Source organism: Muscardinus avellanarius (assembly GCF_963383645.1).
Source record: "Muscardinus avellanarius genome assembly, chromosome: 6".
NCBI lineage: Eukaryota > Metazoa > Chordata > Mammalia > Rodentia > Gliridae > Muscardinus > Muscardinus avellanarius.
In genome coordinates, this window is record NC_137791.1 from 63,484,880 (window position 1) to 63,511,315 (window position 26,436).

Below are 26,436 nucleotides of genomic sequence, written 5' to 3' on the forward strand. Positions count from 1 at the left end.
AAAGAAATATTGAAATGTTATCTTTAAGTTATCAAAAGCTTGGTATCAGACAAATGAAACTGTTATGTGAGGTTATCAATTTTAATTTTGGATAAATTGCTATAATACTAGATGTCAACCACTAAGCCAAGCATGGTAAGAAGGGATGGGGAGGGAATGGGGTGGGGATCGGGTGGGGGCTGACTGGGCAATGTGTGCATGTATGTCTACAAAAGTTTTTTTGTATCCCACTATGATGTATGAATACAGTGCACCAATAAAAAATAAAAAAAAATAAAAAAGGAAACTAACTAAATAAATAAATAAATAAATAAGGGCTAGTGTACAGCTCAAAGTAATATGCTCCTTGATTCAATTCCCAGTAATACACACACACACAAAAAAAACTTAAGGGCTTGAGTATGGCTCAATAGTAGAGTGCTTGCCTACATGCCTGACACCCTGGGTTCAACTCTCAACACCAGAAAAAAAAAAGGAATGAAGTCTATAAATATATTTAGTTGCACTTTTAGGGACTTCATTCATTCATTCATTCAAGTGCTACAAATCAAGTCCAGGGCTTCATAAACGCCAGGCAAGCATTCTACCACTGAGATGCACCACCAAACCCTAGAAGATATTTATTAATCCTTTTTAGAAGGGATTTGAGAAACATAAAAACAAGGAACCATATAGGGCACCTTACACAATAAAAATGACAATAATATACATTTACTTGTATACTCACATGTTTTGCACACATAAATAAGTATACAAATGACAACTGCACAAGTATAAGTTATAGGCAAACAAAACATTTATGAAAATATGTCATAAAGCAAAATATATAAATAAATATAACTATGCTTTATCATTTGAGCACCCAGCTTTATAGTTGTAGCCATTTAAAATATGGTGACAGACAACCTAAGTCTTTTGAGGAGACAGATCAAAATCTGTGATTATTCACCACCCCATAGGCAGTCATCCAAACTGTGAAAGATTTTCTCTTTCTCAAATGCAGATGAACAAAAAGGATATCTCTTTATTTACTGAGGAAGTTTCAAGGTTTTTACATATATGCACAATGGTCACACAAACAGTCAATATTGTGATAATGTATTTTTGTAGAGTCAAATTGCAAAACTTCCATGAAATGGGACTGGAAAAGTCTTTACACAATTTATGTGTATTGTACTGAAACTATGCAATGGTGAAATACATATAACACAAAGAAGTATAAAAAATCAGGGTGACAATTTTAAATAGTGGGAGGAGAAAAAGCCAAAATAAAGTAAAAGAGCCTGAGGGTTACCAGTATAAGTCTTGGTGCCCAGAGGCCAGTGAGCCTGTAATTTTGCTGTCCAGAGAAAGCTGTCCCACTTCTCAGACAGACCAATAGGCTGTCAGTATTTGTTCTATTTGCCTTCCTTTCCCCACCTGTGGCTGACTGGATGGTGCCTGCCCATCCTGAGGGCAGATCTCCCCCACCTCATCCACTTAGACTCCCACACTAACCTCTGGAAAAATCTTCACAGACACACGTTCACCAGGTTTCTAGGCATTCATTGTGTCTAATAAGATGGACAACTGTCTTGTGTACAAATGAAAACATATTAATCCCTCCTCCAGAATTCAGCCTTTTATCCCTCTTGTATGTCTTCATTTCCACCATGGGAATTAAGGTTTTCAGTATTTCAACATTCAGTATTTTAATCTTTGAGAATTGAAATCTTCAAAATTTTAGACCTAAGGGGTGTGTGTGTGTGTGTGTGTGTGTGTGTGTGTTAATGGGGATTGAACCCAGGGGCATCCTATCTCCAAGCTACACCCTCAGCCCTTTTTAAAATTTGTTTTGAAATAGTGTTTTGCTAGGCTGCTAAAGTCTCACTAAATTGTTGAGGTTATCCTAAACCAGCAATCCTCCTGTCCAACCTCCCAAACACTAGAATTATATAGGCATGTATACCATGAAGTCATGCCCAGCTGACCTCAGAGATTTTAATCTTTTAGTATTTCACTATTCAGGATTATGGCTTTCAGGATTTTTGTATTTTGGGATATAAACACCACATAATAGATAACTTATAAATGTAGAGGGCTCTATTTGATAAAGAAACTTTATTATTTGCAACGCTAATCAACAATGAAGAAACATATTCTTAAAAGAAGAATGTGTTTTTGTCAACAGTAATCAAATCCAAGCTCTCAAGGGAATATACTTGCATTCTTGTTTGTTGTTACAGGGCTGGAAATTGAACTCAGGGGATTGTACATGCCAAACCAAGAATGTGAGGCCCTGGGTTGCTGAAATACCCAAATATGATGTAGCTGTATCACTGAACCACACTCCTGGCCCCTCTCAAGAGAATATACTATTATACTAGACCTCATTCACACTTGCTTCTTTAGTGATCTCTAGTATTACAATTCTACCAAGACTTGCCTAGCATGAAAATCCCTTGTATGAAATTTAAAATCTACCAGTAAACCAGCCAAAATCATTACCTAAAACATGTAATTTTCTGTCAGACAAGTAAAGTAAATAGCACACACTTTTATTGCTGTACAGTAACCAAAATAAATAAATAAATAAATAACAGTCTGATTTTTTTCTGCCATTTTATTTATTTATTTATTTATTTATTTATTTATTTATTTATTTATTTATTTGGTTGTACTGGGGATGCAACACTTCTACCTCCGGGCTACACTCCCAGACCTATATTTTTAAATATTTTATTTGGAAACAGGGTCTCTTAAGCCACCAAGGCTGGCTTCGAACCTGCGCGATCCTTCTGTCTCCACCTCCCAAGTATGGGGATTACAAGTGTGCGCCACCACCCCTGGCTTCTTCTGCCATTTAAAAAAAATATTTCTTCTAAATTTTCTCTTTCTCTTTAGGTACCCCCCCCCCATCCTTTATAATTTTTCAGGACTCCTGTAATGTACCAAAGGTGTAAAAGTCTCATTTCTACCTTAGAGACTACTCCTCCTTTGTGCTCCACCTTAAAAATCAGTATCCTTTCTCTATAAAAAGAAAATATTCGCATATGTACTTGATCTTATGCTGAACAAGAATCAATGGAGAGAAACTAAAAAATAAAAGGAGTTTTAAGTCAGAAAGAGAATGACTTAACATGGCTTTGCTACTTTGGAAAACAGTCTAGAAATTCCTCAAAACACTAAATACAGAATTATCATATAAACTAACAATTCTACTAGGTATAGCCCAAAAGTAATAAAAATTTATGTCTACACAAAAATGTGTATACAAATGTCCACAGCAGTATTATTCCCAATATCCCCAAAGTAGAAACAACCCAAATGCCTATCAATTGATAAATAAAATGTGATATATATGTAGAATGGAATATTACTTAGCAATTTAAATTTAAAATACAGATTCATGTTGCAACACAGATGAACCTTGAAAATACTATGTGAAAGAAGCCAGACACAGAGTACCATGTATTATGATTCCATTTATATGAAATATAAACTTTTCAAAAGTCTCCCTTTTCAATACTCCTTCCTTCTGTTATTTGTGGACCATGACAAGTCTCAAGGTTTCAGTATTTTGTGCAGGATAAGGAAAGCAGAGTTTCTGTATTCCTGGTTTGCTATGACCTCTCTTTTCCTTTTTCCCCCTCTGTCCTTCTAGTAACAAAAGCAATGCCTCAAGAAAGTCACTGTTTAGCCTCATCTTAAGAAAAGCATATACAACAGTCTATGAGAGACAATAAACACAAACTTGTACATATGCTATTTTCAACCTCTATTTCTTGTGACAGAGACAATCAGATCAGTTGCCCATCCCCATTTGCATATCTTCTAGCAGTGTACCTTCCTTCAGTGGGTGAAAGCTCCTTTAAATCTTCCAAGCCAGGTTTTACATTCAACAACTTCTTGTAGAGAGCCAATGGGAAGTGGAGATCAACCACAGTGGAGTTGTAGATAGCTAGTCCACAGGTTATGCCAATCAAGTGAAACCAGTTGTGCTCTACAAAACACTTTTTAGGATGGACACAAATGTGTTAAAAATAAGTGCAATGTTTGTGGGCCTCAAAACACTCTACCATTTACCTCAAAATATTTTCAGTATAAAAGAATAAAGATTATGTTCATATTCAGTTACATTTTGAGGCAAAGAAACATCCTTGACAAAAAATTCTATTATCACCAACATGTAATGGAGACAAAGTCAAGCATTTATGGTTTCTAATGATGCTGAGAACATCTGACAGTTGCCTAGAGTAGGACTATCCACAGAACTTTCAGCAGTAATGAAAGCATTCTATTTTGTGCTGCTCCTTAGTGTAACTATTAGCTACGTATCTCTACTGAGCATTTGTAATGCAGTTAATACAAAAGCAAATGAATCATGAATCCTTATCATTTTGTGCATGTGTGTGCGTGCGTGCGTGCGTGTGTGTGTGTGTATTTTGCTGGGGATTGAACCCAGGTGCCCTCTACCTTCAAGCTACATCTCCAGCCCTATTTTATTTTGAAACAGAGTCTCACTAAGTATTGCTGAGAGCCTGGCTAAGTTGCTAAGGCTAGTTTTGAACTTGTAATACTCCTGTCTCAGTCTCCCAAGTACTAGGTTTATAGGCATGTGCCACCACATGTGGTTCATTTAACTTTAATTAAACAAAATCTAAATTTAAATAGCCACACATAGCTAGTGAGTGTCCCACTGTCTGGGACAGTACAGATCTGAGGAGAAACTTCTGGTAGGAAAAAAACTAAATTACAGGCATTACAGAATGCCTTTAAAAACTTTGCTCTCGCTGGGTGTGGTGGCATATACTTGTAATCCCAGCATTTGGTAGGCTAAGACAGGAGGATCGCAGTTCCAGACAGCCTCAGCTCCTACTTAGTGAGGCCCTTTGCAACACAGTGAGACTCTGTTTCAAAATAAGGAATAAAAAAAAAAAAAATAGGGCTGGGGATGTAGCTCAATGGTAGAATGCATCTGGGTTCCATCCCCAGTACCAAAAAACAAAAAACAACAAAAAAAAAACTTTGGTCTCCTACTGAATTTAAAAAATTAAAGTGGGTGTAATGCATACTTTTACACAAATTGTTATTAAAATAAAATATATTTATGTCCGATTTTCCACACACAAAATCAATTTTTATCACACTGTGTTCCTTTTACTATTTATGAATAATGAATATTAAAACCTGTATCTCACTAGAAATGGCTGTAGGGTTCATGGCTGACAAAAATGCACTATGAGAACTTGGCAACAGGTAAGAGAATGAAAATTAGATACATTACCTAGACATTTTAAATTACTATCCTCGATATGCTCCCTTTTGCAAAGTTACAGATCAGGAGATTGGTCTGATAACAAAAATTTTAATTCAATCCATCTAATTATGACATTACAAACTTACTGTATCTGAAAACCACAAGAGATTTGAATCCTGATAGTAGGTAAACATTCCATAGATGGGATTCAAAAGTTCTTTTAACAGCAAAAGAAAGAACTCCTTTGTAACACCACCAGCATCCACTGCTTCTTCTCCATCAAAAATTACCTTTAAGTCATGAAAACATAATTAATACTTCAAGGTAAAGTCTATGTAAATTTTTATAATTTTTTTTTGGGGGGGGGATTCTTTTCTAAAATCAGGACAAAAGAAGGAAGACCTAACAGAATATACACTGAAGCAATAAAAACTGAAAGGTGTTATCTGCTGATTGTTGCTACTGGCATAAATGGTATAAATATGTAATAAGGCACTTACAGATTCACACAATTGTTACTAAGAGTTCAAGGGATAGAAAGGAGGTCACAAGTTTACCATATGCCCATAGAAAGTCTACCACCTATTTCAGGGGAGTAAGACAAACCTAAAAGTAATTTGAGAACCCATTTTATTTTTAAAAAGTAAAATATAATAAGAGGTAAATGTTCTGGCACACAGAGAAAAACAATGATTAACTTGAGTAAAGAAATACTTTTTGGAAGAAATCACTCTCAATAGGGTTCTTGAAGTCACTGAAATGTGTGGCAGGGAGGCAGGCACTCTAAGCAGACAGAAACATGGACTCCTGAGGGACTATAAACAGGCATGCTGAACACATAATGGTCATTAAGAGGAACAACTACAGCAAATCAACAAATGCTATTTAGCTTGCCACATGCCAGTGCTTAAAAAACAATTAACCTAATCCTCACAACAGCCTTATGCATAAGGATTATCATTATCATCCCCATTTTACAGATAATGGCTCAGGCCCACAGCCAAAAACAATATTTGAGAAGGCTTATATTTGTGCCTATGTTCAAGGATGCCTAGAGCAGGACAAGAGTAAAGGTGGGGACAGATACTAGGACTCTGATTATGCAGATGCCAGCAAGAGATTTAATTCAGATATGATACAAAGCAAGAACAGTCCCATCTAACTTATTGATTGAAAACAGGTTAAAAAAAAAGCATTATCAAAAATATAACCCAGAAGATCAAAAGAGAACAACCAGGCAGACTGATGGAACCGATTATATTTATTAGAAATTTCAGAAAGGGTAACAATATTACAGAAATAATCGGTTCCATTTCTTGCCTATTATATTTCTGAAACTAGTGCTTATAACAAGATTGGAAATAAAGATACAGAAGACATTTGACTTTAAACAACTTCAAATAATTCACTAAATATTTTCAGAACACCTACTGTATACTAAGCACCATGCCAAGCCCTAAGAATATAGTAAGCAATAATATAAGTATGCATAGTCTATTTCTTCATTTCACAATTTCAGGCTGCTAAGCTTGCCTATTAGGCCAACAGCCTCAGAGACAAGCTCACTGCCTTTCCATTTTCCTATTTCACCTTCTTTCTCTTAAATCTTTTATGTCCAAACCTTCCTAGATGACAGCTCAATAGATGTTGATGCTTCTGTTTTTGTTTGCTTATTTAGTGTTGGACTTGAGAAGGTACACGAAAGACAGAGCAGACAAAGCCCTACAATCTTTCTAATAATCCACTAGATTTTTAATCTGATGTTACAGTGAAATGTTCTGTTTGGTATTTGACAGAAGAAAGTGATTAAATTCTTGTAAAATAAAAAAATGATGAATGAATGCACTCCACAATTTTAATAAGCTCTCTGCTGCGCTCAGTGTTTAATAAAAGCACTATGAAGGTGTTTAGAGGAATACACTGAAGAAACTCACTTTGAGAGGCTTTTTCAAATCAATATCAGAATGAATGCTCAGTTCTCTTAGGGCATCACCAACGAGGTTGTTCCTACGAACGTGAAGGACCAGGAAGGGGCTTCTGGCCAGCAGAGGCTCCAGAGTGAGAAGCATGAAGACGTTCTGCAGGTTGGCTCCGTTGACTGCCACCTGGAATTGTCAAGCCCAAGCACAATTACTCAGAGTGCCTGTGTGGGTGGGAGAGCAGCCAGCTGTGCCTCGGCATGCAAGGGTGTTCAGGAGCACTCAGGGTCATATGGGCCTAGACCAGGCTGTGCCTTGGCACCAGAGGGAACCGGCTATATTTCCACCTTCATTTTTTTTCTTTTTTCTTCCCCTTTCTTAACTTACTGATTTTAAAATTACTTACATTCACACAGCAGACAAATCTTTTTAATCTGGACTCAAAGAGATTAACAGAAATAGTTTATGAATCATATGATCTATAACCAAGTCCAGGAAAAAGATTTAGACTAGCTGATTAAGACTAAAGTACCAATGCACTTAAAGAAACATGGCAGATTAAGTAAAATCCATGACTTTCACAATGGCAGGATAATAATCACTTGTTAAAAGGTTTCTATTTAGCTGGGAGTTGTGGTGCTTATTAGTAATCCCAGAATTTAGGAGGCTGAGGCAGGAGAATTACATATTTGAGGACAAACTCAGCAAGTAGTAAGATTACTATCAACCTAGTGAGATTTTGTTTGTTTGTTTGTTTGTTTGTTTCAAAATTAAAAAAAAAAAGAAAAATAAGCTGGGGTTATTAGCTCAGAGGTAGATGCTCCTGGGCTCATTACCCAATACTCCTCCCTAAAAAGTTTCTTATTCTGTGTGAAGTAACCATTTCTCTGGAAAACCTTTAAGTAGTCAATATTATGGATATATTAGTATAAAAACAGAAATATACATATAGATAGATAAGAGCCAGAACTAAAAGCAGAAAGACAAAGATGGGAGAGAAGAGAGAGACAGAGATTAATTAAAGTATACAATAGGAATTGGTAGATTTGAATAGCTAATTAACAAATATCATTGTGGGCTTGTCAAGATGTTATTTTATGATAAATTTTGTTTTAGAACAAAGTATTAAATAAGTTTCTCTAATTTAATTTTCTGTTCAATAAAGATCACCAAGCTCCATTTAATTCTTTCTGTCAGGGGCAGCAAACTTGTCCCCACAGACCAAATCCAGCCTGCCACCTATTTTTTGCATAGCTCTTGAGGTAACAATATTTTATCATTTTGAAATAGTTCAAATTTTTTTCATGTAAAAATTATATAAAATTCAAATTTCAATGCACATAAGTTTATTATTTATTTTTTTATTTTTATGTAGTTCATATTCAAAATGGCATACATTCAGACTGTGCTTGGTGCCCTCTCTTCCCCTTACTTCCTCGCCCCCCTCCCCTCTCCCAACAATAAGTGTCCAGGTTAACCATGCTACCTTCCTACTTTTACACATATTCGGATGTACCTCCTCCTTTAATCAACCTCAGCCTTCTTTGTCTCTTACCCTTCCATTTCAGCTGTGTTGAGATTTCCCCTCCATTATCTGTGTATCTCCATGTTAATTTACCTTAACTATTACTGCTTCTGTACTATAACAGAGTTGAAGGATTGTAAAAGAGATTATAAGGCCCACAAAGCCTAAAAGATTTACTATGTGGCTTTTGTAGAAAATATTTACTACCCTTGACCTATAAAAATGTGTATTCACATATGTGTGATATTCAAAATAAATTACTTAAAAAACTTATAACAGTTTTAAGAGTTAGTGAATTTCTCCCAAATATACTTTTCTCCTATTAGGAAAAGTTACAAGAATATCTAGGATGAAAAAAGTTAAGAGGAAACAATATTTAATCTATGATACCTGCATCTGTAGCTCGGCATCAGTCTGCAACATTTTGGTTTTGGCTTGGGCATCAAAGATAAAAGGGTAGGAACAAAGTGTTACAGCATCCTAGAATAAAACATATTATTGGCAGTATTATAGTATTCTACAGAGAATACTTTTGGGAAAATATATAAGTAAATATAAAAAAAAATCATTTTACCTGTATTATAGATGGTCTAGCCTTCTGTGTAAAGAAAAACAAAAAGTTTCTTACTTGGATTGCAAAACCTTACTTGTTAGCCCCTCCCCAATACAAAATATTAATAACAAAACATAGAGCTTGGCCGGGCGTGGTGGCGCACGCTTGTAATCCCCGCGCTTGGGAGGCGGAGACAGGAGGATCGCGCAGGTTCGAGGCCAGCCGTGCTGGCGTAAGAGACCCTGTTTCAAAAATATAAAATAGGTCTGGGAGTGTAGCCCGGAGGAAGGAGGGCTTCCAGGAACCCCAGTACCACCAAAAAAAAAAAAAAAAAAACATAGAGCTTATTTTGACCATTCACCCATGGAACTAACACCATTTGAATAGCTGACTATATTTTTCATGAAAAAGAATAGATGCTTTGATGAACATAGAAAAAAAAAAAAAACAGAGCCAGGCATTGTGGCATACACCTGCAATCTCAGTATTCAAGAGGCTGAGACAGGAGGAGTGAAGGTTCAAGGACCACCTTGGCAACTTAGTGAGACTGGTTAAAAACAAAAAATAAGAAAAGTGCTGGAGTACAGCTCAGAGGTAGAATATCCTGGGTTCAAACCCTAGTACAGGTAGGAAGAAAAGAGGAAAGGGAGAAAAGGGAGGGGATGGGATGGGGGGGAGGGAAGGGGGGGGAGAGAGCGCGCGATTTTATTTTATTTTTTTAACAGTACTGGGGATGGAACCCAGGCACATTCTACCTCCGAGCTACACCCCCAGCTTTATTTTTTATTTTTCTATTTTGAAACAGGATCTCACTGAGTTGCACAGGGCCTCACTAAGTAGCTGAGGCTGTCCACAAACCCGGATCCTTCTGTCTCTGCCTCCAAATGCTGGGATTACAAGCCTGTGCCACCACACCCAGCTGGAAAACAAATTTAAAAAGTTTTAAAGGACCTTTAAAAGCCATGTCACTAATAATTCACATCATTAACACAATTCTTTTTATAAGAAATCTAATTCTAAAACAGGAGCTATATAACCTTGACTTCATAGGTTAATTTTGTTGGATAAAGTGGTTGAATAACCCTTGTCTAAAATGCCTAAGAGCAAAAACATTTTGAATTTTTTCGGATTTTGAAACACTTAGATATACACAGTGAGAAATCTTGGAGGATGAGACCCAAGTTTAAAAATGAAATTTATTTCTGTTTCAGAGACACCTCATAGATATAGCCTGGAGGTAATTACGTACAAAGTTTCATGGTACAGAATTTTCCGCTTGTGGGATCAACCATGTCACTGAAAAGTTTCAGTGTTTTGAGCAATTGAATTTCAGATTAGGGATGCTCAAGCAGTGATTAAAAATATATTTTACTTCTTAGCACGATGTAATTCCTTCATATATACTTGGGAGAAACTAAGTAGAATATATAAGAGGAAGCTGTCCCTAACTCAGCATTTACATCAGGAAGATATTCCATCAATGTGGGAATGAAGCTGTTGAATAAGCTTTTGAGAAGTGGAATAATGGTAAATAAATACAACCACAGTGAAGAATATCTAAGAGGCATACTATAGTTTCATTTATCAGAAAAAAAGAAAATCTCTTAAAAATTTCTTAGGTTACATAACAAATATTAACTTAATAGAAACACACACAAAAAAATAATATAGATCATGTTGATATGAAGCAGTATTTCTCAAACAGAAAACTATGGATATATTCTCAGAGATCTGCAAGGACTTTACTTTTAAATTTTTCTCTTAAATAATAAAAACACATTCTGAATGACCTCCTCCTAATACTGTTACCACACAATTTACATTTATGTTAATGACTATGTTAGTACCATTCAAATAGTAATTGTCCAAGGGTAAAGATAAAAGCAGTCTTGCCAGGTAAATGCTGCATTTACCAAAGAAAAGGCCAGGCTTGCTGTAATAATGAGGTTTAACAGCAGCTGAAAGCAGGAAAGAGCTGAGTCATCCCAGGCAAGCAGGCCTTGGAGCTCAGGCACCAGGCCTGACAGCAGGCAATCCTGATCCACAAAGAGAGCGGGTTTCCTCTCAAAGGCATGCTTGCTTATCACAAAGTCAGTGAGGCTAATATGCATTTTATTCATTATAATGTTTTACTCTATTTAATTTGCAAACTTGTTTTGCTTTATTATTTAAATACAGTAGGAAGAAGGAATGTAAATTTCCTCTTGTGTTTCTATAAAAGGAACTTAGTCACTTGCTAAAAGCAGTGACTCTTCATTTAGGCCTGCAGGTGTCCAGTGGATAACCAAAAGCAGGATAAAGGTTGGTATGTCTTCTACCAGTACTGGGAATGGCCTAGGAAGATTTGAGAAAGCTCTGATTATTAATAGATATATTTCAAAAATAACTGTGTCAAAATGGCGGCAGACCTGGGGAAAGAAAGACTTGGTTTTGGTTTTGGTCAGGAAGCAAACAGCTATTGAAATTTAGCTTGACTTAGCTAAAAGTAATGAGCAAGTGCATAGGAGAGGGGAGCTAGGACTTCCTCTTTCTAAAGACAGATCTACATAATAATCTAGCTAGGATGGGAGGAGGGGATTGACCTCTGTGAAAGACATCTTACAGGGTGAGGGGAGAAACCTTATAGGGTTTTTTACTACGTCAGAATTATGTGAACAAGATGGAGGGTGTCGTGTATAAAAAGTCCGGTCCACATGTTCTATCTTTGGTGGTGGGGCATTCACTCGAACCACCCCGCCATGCCATTCTGGCATGGGGCTGTAACTATCTTCTGTATTTCTATCTTTTTAATAAACTTCTTTAAATCTTCAGCAAGAGTCCAGGCTAATGTGTATTTATCCTTAGCTCAGGACAAGAACCTGTGGTTTTTCTGTTTTTGTTTTTGTTTTTTTTTCTGTTTTTGTGTTTTGTTGTGGTTTTGAGGGAAATTGTGTCCGGAACCCTAAACGGGGTCTTTGGGGACAGTTTCCCCAAAACTATAACATCAGCTTCAAAACCGTAACATGTCTGACTTCACTTTGTGCCCTTTATTACCTTAAACTTCGGATCAGATCTCAGGTCAGCTTTGCATGGAGACTTGAGTGTAATATAAAGTTATTATCTCAAATTTTCCTAATTTATTATCTCATCCCCCTTTAAGATTGAGGACACCCAGATAAGGGTAATATATTTTTAAGAGTTGCAAGAACATTCAACTGCCACCAGACTTCTGGAGTGGTACCTAGAAGTTTCCGGTCATTACCTGTAGTCACACTGAATTTTAGGAACAGCAGAGTATCACAGATAGATCACCCCATGATGAGATCGGTCCCCTAAATGGGAACAATTATCCCATGATAGGAACTGAGATTGCCCTTGATGTGGGGGCAATCATCTCATGGAACCAAATCATCCCCTCAAGTGGTAAGGACTTCTCCACAACTACCTACAAACCAGTGCTTACAGTAATGATCAGCTAGATCACTGTCTGACCAAGATGATCTCCTCTGTCAGATATGCAACTCCTTCAGCCATTTAAGACCACAACCCTTGCCTTCTTATCCCCCTAAACAATTGTCAGTTCCTTGCAGACAGATCTTTTGTCACTATATCTCTAAACCTGTTCTTCCCATAGTGGCCACTCATTATTCAAGTTCCTTTTTTACCCTTTACCATTGTTTATCTCTTTGATTTGCAAGTTAGGTACAGGTAGCCAAGTCTGATCTGTTGGGATTACCAAGGATGGAGCCTTTGCCCAAGAACTCCAGTAGCATTTATGCATATTTAAATAAATATCTTTTGAAGGCAATTTTAATTAAAATCTACCCTGTTAATCCTTTAGAACTAGATTCCTTCAGGGATCTTGGAACATTTTTCTAAACTGAGAAACAATAATCACAGAGACAGTTCCAGTCTAGAGATGTTGCTCTAGGCCATTTTGACTTAGTCTCATACCTACAAATCTAATTACTTTAAGGAAAGAAATTGCTTAAAAACAATTACAAGAGAAACCACACTGTAACACAGCACTATGCAAAATAATCTTATATTTTAGGTTTCTACAAAAGACACAAGCATCCTGGGAAGTGGCTTAAAACTTGTACCAATATTTAGAATTTTCTAATTTTTCTCTCAGCAGATTAGTTTAAGCATTATTTATTCTCAAAGTGAAAAGAAAAATCTTGAATGTGTGTTGATATATAAAATAAGGTAAAGGAAGTCAGGCATGGTGGCACACACCTATAATCCCAGTACTTGGGAGACTGAGACAAGAGGACCATAGGTTCAAGGACAGCCTCAGCAAATTGTGATATTTTTTAGCAACCCAGTAAGACCCTGTTTGAAAATAAAAGTAAAATAGGACTGAGGTAGAGTTCAGAGGTAGAAATGTCCCTGGGTTCAATTCCCAATACCACATACACACACACCAAAGGTTTGAACTCTTTGAATGGAAAATGTGATTGTGGGAGAAGTGATAATGAAACTGGCTGAGGCCTGAGCATATCCACACATAAATTCCTTAAATAACAAAGTGCTTAAGTTATTTTCCAGAATCCACTCAAGGATGGTTTGAAGCCAGCTCTTCAAGAATGGTCATGTACAGAAGAAGCCAGCTTGTCTAGTCAATAACATCTGACATCACAAGTTCAAATTCCTTTGTCAAACAAACATAATTCCCCCTGAAAAGAAACAGATCTGTGAAGAGGCATGAGGACCACCTAATGCCTATACAAAAAAAATCTTAATCTCATCATCCAGTCAATGAACAGCTTTTCCCTTCCTATGAATTCCCTGATACCAACTTATCAGGAAAGAAATGCTGAGCTCACAGTTCCTGATCTCCTTGCTGGTTGACTGTGCAATAAAATGTTGTTATTTTTATTTTCCAAAAACCAGTGGCATGCTGGGCATGGTGGCACATGCTTGTAATTCTGCGCTTGGGAGGCTGAGACAGGAGGATTGCATGGGTTCGAAGCCAGCTCAGCTGGCTTAAGAGACCCTGTTTCCAAATAAAATATAAAAAATAGGTCTGGGAGTGTAGCCCAGATGTAGAAGGCCCCTGAGTTCCATCCCCAGTACCACCAAATAAAATAAAATAAAATAAAATAATGGCATGATATTGGTTTTTGTGCTCATCAGGTAGCGATTGATACCTATGCCAGGTATCAATAACACTGACTATAAAAAGAGCAATGGCATTACAAAGCCCTAGTATACCGCACATTTTTTTGTGTGTGCATCCTACCTCTGAGCTACACCCCCAGCCCTAGTTTTTATTCTTTATTTTGAAACAGAGTCTCACTGAGTTTCAAAGGGCCTCACTAAGTAGCTGAGGCTGTCCCTGAACCATGATCCTCTTGTCTCAGCCTCCTGAATGCTGGGACTACAAGCGTGTGCCACCATGCCCGGCATCCACACATTTTTAAGTACTGATATTTTTGTTGGTGTAATAGAGTTGCTTCAGCCATCAGTAGCGGCTTCATATCTGTTGGCTTTCTCTAGTCCCACTCCTTTTCTAACTCTCTATTCTCTCCCTGCAATCCCACCACAAGCTCTCCCTACTCCCCTTTTAACACCTACCCTCTACAGCTTCTCTAGTTCTTCCAATCGGCCCTCAATTGAACCCCTCCCCATACCCCCAATGAACCCAGGTTAGGAAGCAGGCTGTTTCTCTACTAGGGAAGGTCAGGAGTTCAATTCAGTGCAGGGTCACCATTCTATTGGTTGGATGGGTTGGGTAGAAAGAAATATTGTCTCGTTAAGAGCCAAAACCTCTGGGCATAATGGCACATGCCTGTAATTCCAGTACTTGGAAGCCTGAAATAGAAGAATCATAGGTTTGAGGTCTGCCTCACCAATTCAGTGAGACCCTGTTTCATCAAAATAAAAAATAAAATAAAGCTGGGGGTGTCAATCAGACATAGAATGCCCCTGGGTTCAATCTCCCACATCAAAAAAAGTAATAAAAATAAAAAGAGCCAAAGATAAGGTCTGCCCTGTCTCACATATGCACAATACTTGAAGCAAACACTGCCACCCTGTGCTGAATCTCTTTAAACACATACAGCAAGATGTTAAGCTTTCTCTAGCTTTATCTTGTAGGATCTGTTTCACTGAATTCCTTGCCTGTGCTGCCCTCTACTGGCACCTACAAAGACTATTTGGTTTTCAAGCGCATGTTATTAATTGAAATAAACCATTATCACCTCTTCTTAAAATGAGCCAAAATAAACCACCTTAGAATGCTCCTTCTGCACACGTGTTATATCTCTTTGTAATTTCTTTTTAACCACAACACCTGCACTGATCAAAACACTCAGCAAAGGTAGACACCTTACTGAGGTCATGTCTATCTCTATAGTAAGCAGTCCAGGTATGACAAACCTTAGGTGCCAAAGAACTGTGTAGTGAAAGAATTAACGAAGACTCATTATATGCCAAGCACTTTGCTAAAAGAGACTTGATGCTTTCTTCCATTTAATTTTAATAAAGGTGTTATAAATCTCATTAACTAATGAGAAGGCTAGAACTATAGAAATAAGTAACTTATCTAAGACACAGCCAGTAGACCTAGTTGAGACTTGAATCCAGTTTTTTTTTATTTATACTAGGGATGGAACCCAGGGGCATTCTACATTGGAGTTACACCCCCACCCTATTTTTGTATTCTATATTTGGAAACAGGGTCTCACTAAGTTGTAGAGGACCTCACTAAGTAGCTGAAGCTAGCCACAAACCTGGATCCTCCTGTCTCAGCCTCCCAAATGCTGGGATTACAAACATGTGCCACCACACCCAGCAAATCCAATTATTTTTTATTGAAGCATATGCTCCATACTTTAATGCTGACCTGTGCTGGCTGGTACCAAGCTAAAAATTTAACATAAAAATACACTTATTATTTATTACTTTTATTGTAAAGTGGCTAAATAAATAAAAAAAACTTAGCAAAAATGGCATTATCATTTTAAGCAAAAAGCCAAATACCAAGAAACTTAAATCTTCTATTTCTAATTTTACTATACTTTATACAATAAAAAATTTCCTAAGAAACACAAAATATAATATACTAAGTTTAGATAATTTTCTATATTTCTATAATAAATACCTTAATTACCAAAAAGATATGCATCTATTACTCAATGCCTGATAAGATATTTATCATATGTTGAGAGAAAGACACTATAAAAAAATAAAAGCTGCTCACTCAGTAACACCATTCAGAGACTATAATCATGGTAACTTAGATTTTAATGGGAATAACTTCTTTCTCCAAAAAAATTAGAGTTTGTTCAAATTGCTGTATTCAGGATTAAGTCATTAAAAAATCAATTATAAGTTAGAACTGGCTTACTGACTTGGTGGAAAACTGTTTAACTTCTCCAGGTCTCCATTTCCTTACCTGGAAACAAAGCAGTTCACCTAATTTAGTTCACTAATTTAGTTCATAAGGCTTATATTAGCAATTAGCTTTCTTTCTTTCCTTTTCTTTTCTTTTCTTTTTCCTTTTTGGTATTGGAGATTGAACCCAGAGCCATCCTAACTCCAAGGTACATCCCCAGCTCTTTATATCTTGAAAAGGTCTTGCTAAGTTCTAAGACCTGTGATTATAACCTGCAATTCTAAGTTATAACCTGTGATTCTCCTGTCTCAATCTCCCAAGTACTCGGATTATAAGCATGTGCCACAATACCCGGTTAGCACTGGCACTTAGCATTTTGTTATTCAATTTTTTTTTTTTTGGGTGGTACTGGGATTCCTGGAAGCCCTTCTACCTTCGGACTACACTCCCAGACCTATTTTATATTTTTGAAACAGGGTCTCTTATGCCAGCGCGGCTGGCTTCGAACCTGTGCGATCCTCCTGTCTCCGCCTCCCAAGCGCGGGGATTACAAGCGTGCGCCACCACGCCCGGCTTGTTATTCAATTTTTAAAAATGCTACAAATTGATAAAACAGAGTAGCTATTTTTTTATCATTTCTGAATTCAGCAAAAGAAGAGCTCATTGATAGCCCATATGTTAAGTTTCCCAGATAAAATCATTTAGAATGCTCTATTTTATTAAAAAGTCTTTTGGTTTTTTTTTGGTATAATAAAATTTTATTAAAAATTTAACATTGTCAATTTAAAAAATTTCTTCATAAAAAATATAACTTTATGTCTAGCACTGATCATTATCTGACAAAGGAAACAAACTTGTCTATTTCGTTAAATAAATCTATTTAGTTTCTTGTTTTTGAAAACCATACTGCTGACCTCCAAAAACACTATAGGGAAAACATCACCCTAATATTGGTGATGAATCTGCTAAACTCACAAAGGAGTTTAGCTTTAGATGTATCCACTGATCATGCTTCACTAAATATAATAATTAATGACCATTCTGTTCTCTGACATAGCTCAGATTTACACATATGTCACAGATGGGGAATCCTAAAGAGATCTGCATGTATTCCAAGCCAGTCAGCAACCAAATTAAGCAGTTCCTGCTATGCCAGTGGTGGTAGGCAAGAATCCACAGTCCCTTGAATACTGTATGTCTAATATTTGATTAAAAAATGGGTTAGGGATATATTTTTACACAAATAGTCCTCACTCAGAGTTAGGCCTCAGGATCTTGGCAGCTGACATGAAGACTGAAGTAGATTAGATGTCAGAAGATATCTAATTAGCAAATGATATTTTCTTCAATGTCAGGAACAAATCCATCTTCAGGGAGGATTGTGGTACCATAAAACCTCATCCAAAGATCCACTACTGAACTTCAGCCAGTTGGTACCATATGGAAAGACAGGTTGTGTTGCCCAATCTTCCAAGTTTCAAGAAAAGCTAGAAATTCATATTTTCATATGTCTTGATATTTTAAATTGTGGCAAAATAAATACATAACATAAAAGTTACCATTTTCATTATTTTTAAATATATAGTTCAGTAGTATTATGTTCACGTTGTTGTACAACAGATCTCCAGAACTTTTTTACCTAGCAAAACTAAAACTCCATATTCATTAAATAACAAATCTCACTTCCCCCTGCTTCCAGCTCCTAGCAACCACTATTATACTTTCTGTTTTTATGAATTTGACTGGTTAAGATGGCTTGATTTTTTTTTTTTTCCTGAATGTAGTACTGGGGATCAAACCCAGGGCCTTGTGTATGCAAAACTCACACTTTACCACTAAGTTAGCCCAAGATACCTTGTTTTTTTTTTTTTTTTTAAGTTGGCAACTAATAAAATACATAATATTCTGAGTGACTACTCATTCATGACTAATTACCACATTTATGATTACCTAAAGCACTTCCAAGTTTTAAGAATGCAAAAGCCAGTTGAGTGAAAGACAAGTATGACAATATCAAAGTCAGGAAATTATAAGGCGACAATATGCTTTTCTTGTCCTTATTTATGTTCTAAAAAAAAAAAAAGACTAAAGCTTTAAGATATGCTTTACATGAATCCTTACCATCCCTGCTTGATGCAAGAACCACATGAGGTAGTCTTCCTGAATGTCTACCAGATTGGAAATCTCAGGAATGTAAAACGTATCATATTCCACATGCTTCACTTTAAGATTTACCTGATAAAGAACAAAATAAGGACAACTAAACCCAGAGAAAGGACAGATGGCTTCCCAGAGAAAGTCTCAGTAGGACATCTCACCCTACTAATTACCCCTCTCCTCACTGGCTCCTCCTATGCTTACCTTATACAACTTCTCCAAGAGCTTGAGGGCTGCTGTAATATAATTATTAAACAGTACAGGAATTAAGAACGTCTTTCTCCCTCTCAGGAGATAAAGGACTGCACCTTTATAAAGGTTTACCAGCTTTGTGAAATATTTTGGGCATATCTGAGACCACCAGTTATCTTAAGGAAAAAAAAAAGAAAAGACATATGTTAACACATAATCTTAACCAATATTAATGTCTTCTGCCTGCTAGCTAAAAATCCCTATGGCTAGAAGGAAACATTAATCTAAATGCAGTTTCCCCAAACTTTAAAAAGAATCCACTGGAACATTTCTGGAGAGAGCAGAGGCTGCATAAGAATCCCTGGAGGTTTGATACTGTTATTGTTGTTGTCATTTTTGTAAAGCTTGATCTAAACTTTTTCAAGATGAATTCTGAAGGCTAACCTAAAAGTTCAATTCCACGGCTACACAGGGACAGGCTACACACATTTGAAGCAGAGACTACTGCATTACTCCAAATGGTGATCCTATGTTCTCGTCCTGTGTCAGCACAGTTCTCAGCCACTACTTAAATCCTGTACCACGGATATGAAGAACAACATGCCCTAGGAGTGGCGCCAACATGGAAACTGTTATACCTTCAATAGGTACATAGCTGAAAAATTACTACTCTCCAAGCAATGGTTTCTCATCATCAGACAAAAAAATTATACCACCACCTTCTATTTTGTCATAAATAAACTGAGACAAATCAAAATATTTAGACAATAAAATATATCTGATATTTCCTTTAAAATATTCCATCCAAAACCAAAAGTATCAGGGTGAGGATAAAATTAAAAGGACAAAGTACTGACAAAGTACCTATACTGTTCTACTTTGAGATATTCCTTTAAATTTCAATAATCAAAAGTTAAAAATAAATAAGCATAAATTTAAACAACTTTGATCTCATTTGTATCATCACACCTGAAAAAATTTTTAATTGTATTTATTTATTTATTTATTTATTTATTTATTGTGGCACTAGGGATTGAACTCAGGGGCATTCTACCTTTGAGCTTCACCCTCAGCCTTATTTTTTATTCTTTATTTTGAAACAGGGTCTCACTAAGTTGCAGAGGGATCACTAAGTAGCTGAGGCTGGCTGCGAACCTGCAATCCTCCTGTGTCAGCCTCCTAATTTTAATTTTAATTGAAAAACTTAAGTCTCTTAATTCATCTTTAGAGACTGTCATCTCTAAATCATAACTATAAAAACAACTGAGAAAATTTGCCCCAAATGGCTTTTAATCTTTAAAAAATTCAGTACTAATATATCACTAATGCCTTCATTATCATTTCTGTTTTGTATCTTGTGCAAAGGTGGCAGCAATATGGAAAGACCAGAAACAGGTCTCTTTACTTAAGGGGAGACCATGCTCAAGCAATATCCCAGGCCACCTAGAACACAGAAGTTATTGAGTTGCAACAAACACCTAAGAAAAAATTACCAGGGGGGTAAAAATAAAAAGCCGGGTGACAGACTTTCTGCACTTGATTAATAAAAACATTTCAGGTGCTACTCCCATGAGAGACACTCTCCAATTCACTGAGGAACGGAAGGTTCTTATCTCAGCAAAGTGTCCGGAGCCTGCAAAAATCAGGGTGGACTCAACTGTCCTAAAAAAGAAAAACAAAACAAACATTTGGTAAGTCCCCACTAGGTCATTTTCTGCTTCTCCTTTCTTGGCAACCTCTGTATAACCAAGACTGTTCATTTCACTCCCACCCCCTAAAGTAGGCCCTAGAGAAAAAGAGACAGATGGGCATGAAATTTTGAAGTACTAATAGCTATACAAGCATATGTGGGAAGAAAAAACAGTTTAAAGTTGAATAATCTAACTGTGGTATTTCAAAATCAAGATTAACCTGGTATGAATCATTGCAAATAACCTAAATAATGGTTTACTTTGCTCAAATTACGAATAGGGCAAACTAGAAATTAATAGCAAAGAAAGAAATATTTAAATGTTAAAGCTAAGAAATGTCAATAGATTCTTGGGTTTCAATCCACTGAGAATCCGTAGTCACACCAACAAAATAAATAAGCACAAAAACATTGGTGTTGATTTAGCACATTCACCTAATACTTTGCTAGGGTTTGTATCCAGCCGCAGAATGGCCATTGCCAAGGGAATAGTCAACGTTATGTAATACTTGGAATCCTGGAGCAGGGGAAACTCAGGTAGTATTAAATAGATTCTCATTGCTTCAACATCTGGTGGTGAACTTGACAACTGGGGAATTAGGCAACTCTCAAAGCTGTTTAATATCTGTATGAGAAAAAAGAATAATGAGAAGTTCAAACATACCTGAGATCTAGTTAACTTATCTCTCAACTCATAAGCAATTGGACAGACTCTCAACTCTTACTCGTTCAGTATGCTCTGAGTAAGTACTATGAAGCAGGCACTGGCCTTGGCTCCTAAAATACATCAGGGAGAGAAAAAAGCCAAAGATTCCTATCCATGCATACCTTATATTCTGGAGGGGTAATTTCTTAGAAAGATTTATGCCAAAGAGAAAGTAATAAGTAGGTCAAATTCCTAAAATGAATATTTTTACAAAATCAAGATTTGATTGAGATTTATTGTTTCTTTACTTTTTATCTTTCTCTTAAAAGTTGAATTATTCAGTGTAAAAATACATTTTCAAGAAGAATATTTTTTGTGTGTGGGTCTGGGGATGAAATCTAGAGGAATTCTACCTCTGAGCTACATGCCCTATTTCTTTTTTATTCTTTATTTTGAAACAGCATCTCACTAGATTACGGAGGGCCTCACTAAGTAGCGGAGGCTGTCCATGAACAGCCATCTTCCAGTCTCACTCTCCCCAATGTTGGGATTACAAGCATGCGCCACCATGTCCAGCTAGAAATTCTGTAATTCCATCAGGAATGGTGGCGCATGCTTGTAATCCCAGAGTTTGGGAGGCTGAAACAGGAGGATTGCACAGGTTTGAAGCTAGCCTCAGCTACTTTTAGTGAGGCTCTCAGCAACTTAGTGAGACCTTGTTTCCAAATAAATTATAAAATAGGTCTGGGAGTATAGCCTGTAGGTAGAAAGCCTCTGGGTTCCACTCCAAGTACCACCAAAAAAAAAAAAAAAAAAAAAAGAAAGAAAGAAAATTTTTTTAATTATAAAAAATTACCTGTTCTAGAATCATGGAGTGCTGAGAGTTCATTAATTTTTCAAATAATACCCTTGTTGAATTCAGGTCAATCCCAGGGATTTTAGGACTTGTTTTAAAATGTTCATCAATTCTAAACAAACAAAAACAGAACTGTATATAATAAAAGAAAAGCAAACACTGATAGAAATTATAAACAGGTCAACAAAACAGTTTGTCCTTTCTGATGAGATGTAAACTTGATCTGTCAGACAAGATCCATACACATACTACTCTGTGGGGATCACAACAGAATGACCCTTACAGGAATTCCTTTTTTCAAGATGATTTTACATTTAATTTCTTTGAGTCAAATTGCAAGAGCCATCACTTCAAGTTGAGGCTATTTTAAAATTCATAAGCAGAGTGTTATTCTTCTGACTTACTTTTGTGTGTATTTTCTTTCCTTCTCTCTAACTGTGGTACATTAAACTAGATATAAATGTTGTGGCTAGGTACAAAAATATTTCTTGTGTAAACTGGCTCACTATCACAAGTGGCAAGTAGAAACTACATATAGTCCTTAAGACACTTAAAATAAAAATCAAATCTACAATAAATGCAAAATTAATGTCTCTCTTAGTTATCACAAGGGCTACAATGACATTCGTCCAAGAACTAACTTCACAGCAAATGTCTTTAACTTCCTAACAACTAAATCATTTTTTTCCAAACTTAGAGTTAGCCTTTCAGAAACTTAGAAAATGACTCTTAAATTCTTCTCTTAAACATACCACATCTAACAATAGAAAAAGAATTTTCTATTTTCAAAACAGGTTTCTACTCAGGAGCTATTCAAATAGTTTTAATATGCCTGACAGTTTTAACACCCTCTGGCAGGTACATTACAATTTATGAAAACATATATGTTTTTCTATCATTTAAAAAACCGTATGTACTATAACTCAAATGGTTAAATCCAAAGGACATGACAAAACATTCATTTGCTGCATCACACTCCTGGGGGTTAAATTCGCAGAAGAAATAGGCCAAGCAAAGAAACATTTCTACTTGTTGCCTAAAAGTTCAAACTCAACTATAATTTCCCAGTGAGCTAAGTGGAACTTGAATACAAGGAAGCCCTGAAGAGTTCTTAGAACTTCTTCAAAACTATGGGAAAACAAGCCAAAGAAATTATTTAAAGAATTAAGAATTTAAGAGTAAGTAATGAACATATGGTGGGAGTAACATTTTAGCAAATCCTGAAATCCTGGCTTTGGATTACACCAGTCCTTCCTGAGATACAGTCTCTCCCTTTGCTTATCTGCTCCTCTGCCAACCAGGCAGGAATCAGCATTGCCCTTCCTGATGTCCTCTCATTCATCATCATTAGGTATTCCAATTTTTATGCAAAGCATCAGCCTATTCACTGAGGTCAGGCCAACCATCATCAAAAAGAACAGAAGTCTTTCACACCCTTTGTTAAGTAAGCATTTGCATCACATATGGATTTTTAAAACTAAGCCACTTACTTTTTTTCAAGAAAACTTCCATTCCAACAGGCTGCAGAAGACAATATCTGAACAACACCACTACTCAACAGAGAGAAAGAGAGAGAGAAAAAATAAGAGAACTTTAATAATTACAAATAAATAGTTACTGACATACCAGCACTAAGTTATCTATCTGTTCACCCTCTTAATCAAATAGGTTTCATTAGTAGCAGCTTTCTTTTAACCAGATGAAGCCTGAAAAATGTACATTTGCTTTAGAATAACAGTGTGCCACATCTCAAAGTGTACAAGAACTTAAGTTTTCCATGGATATGTCTAAAGAAATGAAAGCTCTTGGAATAATAATTATTGCTCCTAATAACAACCTTGAGCATCCTTCTACTACTAAACACCTAAAATATACCTTACTTTGCCTCCAAACACAAGCACTGAATAAAACAAAAATACAGGCTATTATTTTCTAAACACAGACATTATCTTTGCAAATTAATAACAAACCACTTCCTTTTATTTGTTACTTATTTGAAAAAGAAACTAAAACTTAGTGAAATGTATGTTATTTCTATTACCTAGATTATATAGGCTCAGGAAAAGTAGCTAGTTTCTGAGAGCCCAGAGGGAAACTACATATTAGGTGCCTTGGGCCTTTTAAAGTAGTACAAGGAGAAGGAAATATATGGTTGAGGAGGAAACTGTAATAACTTCTGCTAATCATAGAGTTTGTGTCAGGAAAGATCTTTAGATATAATTTCTTACATTCCTTTGGTTTAATAAGAACACATAACTATTGGTGAAGTGCATTGCCTACAGTTTCCCCTGCTGGTAACAGGCAAGCCCTCTTCTCTTTGTCTTTACTCCCCTTTCAGCCCAAACTCTTTGCAGAATCCCATAAGATTAAAAGGATTCTGATAATAGCCAGGTTTGGTGCCATCCTAAAATTTGGAAGGCTGAAATAGAAGGATCTGGTTGCGCAGCCAGCCTCAGCTACTTAGTGAGGCCCTTTGCAACTCAGTGAGACCCTGTTTCAAAATAAAGAATAAAAAATAGGGCTGAGGGTATGGCTCAGAGGAGACTGTCCCAGGTTCCATCCCCAGTACTGAAGAAAAAAAAAAAAAAAGGATTCTGACAGCTGCTACAGAGCTGCTCTAGGGGATTCCCTGTGACACCTCACTCAAAAAATTACTAGCCAGACAGCTCTGAAGTTCAGCATCCTGGTCATTTGCTCCAGCATGGTCTAGATTATAAAGCATGATCTATTATGTACATTTCTGGGAACAATCACCCTTATAGCATAGAGCTTGATTTACTTTTTCTAAGAATTAGAGACTGCTGAAAAAAAGAAATGCTAAAGAAAGCCAATGAAAATGCATAAAAATATGCAAGAAAAAATCTTCAAGAATAAAATAAACCTTGATAAGAGATTTCGATACTTTTTACTATACTTTTTTCCATATAGAACACTCTGGATTACTTGAAGCTAATCTGATGAGATAACATAATAGCTGCCTTAGATTCAGAATATTGTGGAACATGAATGTGAAGAAACCCATCATAGCATAATACTGAGCTGTCTTAGCAGAAAGTCCAACTCAAGTCTTCCTCAATCAGAATTTGTAAAACCTTACACTGAACAAGGTAGACTGAGAAGGACTTTTTTAGGATGGAACCCGGGAGCATTCTACCTCAGAGCTGCACCCCAGCCCTATTTTTTATTCTTTATTTTGAAACAGGGTCTCAGTAAGTTGCAAAGGGCCTCACTAAGTAGTAGCTGAGGCTGTTCACGAACTGTGATCCTCCTATCTCAGCCTCCCGAATGCTGGGATTACAAGTGTGCGCCACCACGCCCAGCTTCTGAGACATAGATTCTGCATGAGAAGTGGAAAGCAACCCATTGTTATATTAGGGGCTAATGGGAACAAATCCTGAATAAATAGGCAAAAAATACTAACAATAATTCCCTAAATATAAAACTATTTATATTCACAATCTCATCATGGAAGTAGGGAAAAAGTCACCAAGCTAGAAAGTTACACTAAACTTCAAAAAAATAAAATGAAGACAAGCAGCCACATACTTGATTGTATTTGCATTATTGTGTTCTAAGAGTTTTTGTCTCCAAACTGCTATGGTTTCATCATTTATTAGGCTGGTATAATGTGCTTGGTTCACAGTCCTGAAGTCAACGGCAGGAGAAGAATTCTAGAGAATTAAACAGTTTAAAAAAAGAGAGAGAAATTATGTAGCACGGCTTTTTTTTCCCCACTTTCCCTCACACAGACTCTCCCTTTGTGTTTCACTCCTGAACTGAATGCTATGGTGCGATGCCCAGGTCCCTCCCCCTTCAGAATGGAGGCACCCACTCCCCCAGGGAGGAGCGCAGGTTCCTGACAGCTCACACCTGAGCTACTCTCCAGGTCTTGCCCTTGGCTGCTGCATCACCCCTGCCACGGTCAATGGCAGAGTGAAGTGTAGCACAAGCGCCCAACTGAAAACTCCCTGAAGGGCCATCCCAACTTCAGAGACCACCAGGGGTCTGGGTGACTAGCTCAACTAATCATTTCAAATGGGAAAATTATTCAGATGAGATAAAATGACACTGTCATAGATTCAGAAACTGTGGAACATGAATGTGAAAAAGCCCACTGGGGGTTTCTAATAAATGCTGAGCTCTCTTAACAGAAAGGTCAACTCAGGACTTCCTCAATCAGGATTTTTAAAACTTTACACTGAACAAGGTAGGCTGAGGAATATTCTGTGTAAGAAGTGGGAAGCCTAGATAGTCTCTGCTAGAACTGAAGTGAAATTTAACTTCTTTTTTTGCCCAGCCCTGCTTCCCCTCTACCCTGGAGATGTTCTTCTAGAGAGC

General features: G+C 36.7%; 1 protein-coding gene across 5 annotated transcripts in view; it reads right to left on the reverse strand.

The window, feature by feature from the left end:
* HERC3 (HECT and RLD domain containing E3 ubiquitin protein ligase 3) overlaps positions 1 to 26,436 on the reverse strand; it is a gene marked incomplete at both ends in the record, with an annotated part of 106,097 nt that overhangs the window by 37,364 nt on the left and 42,297 nt on the right. For 2 of the 5 annotated variants that reach the window (XM_080697350.1, XM_080697351.1), the window contains 11 exons: positions 3,826 to 3,992; positions 5,386 to 5,529; positions 7,174 to 7,344; positions 9,074 to 9,163; positions 9,258 to 9,281; positions 18,679 to 18,792; positions 18,919 to 19,082; positions 21,032 to 21,221; positions 22,099 to 22,210; positions 23,589 to 23,648; positions 25,645 to 25,769. In XM_080697350.1, the coding sequence (XP_080553476.1) occupies positions 3,826 to 3,992; positions 5,386 to 5,529; positions 7,174 to 7,344; positions 9,074 to 9,163; positions 9,258 to 9,281; positions 18,679 to 18,792; positions 18,919 to 19,082; positions 21,032 to 21,221; positions 22,099 to 22,210; positions 23,589 to 23,648; positions 25,645 to 25,769 (1,361 nt within the window). The remainder of the gene's footprint in view (positions 1 to 3,825; positions 3,993 to 5,385; positions 5,530 to 7,173; positions 7,345 to 9,073; positions 9,164 to 9,257; positions 9,282 to 18,678; positions 18,793 to 18,918; positions 19,083 to 21,031; positions 21,222 to 22,098; positions 22,211 to 23,588; positions 23,649 to 25,644; positions 25,770 to 26,436) is intronic. The other 3 variants (XM_080697353.1, XM_080697354.1, XM_080697352.1) reach the window with 2 other exon arrangements.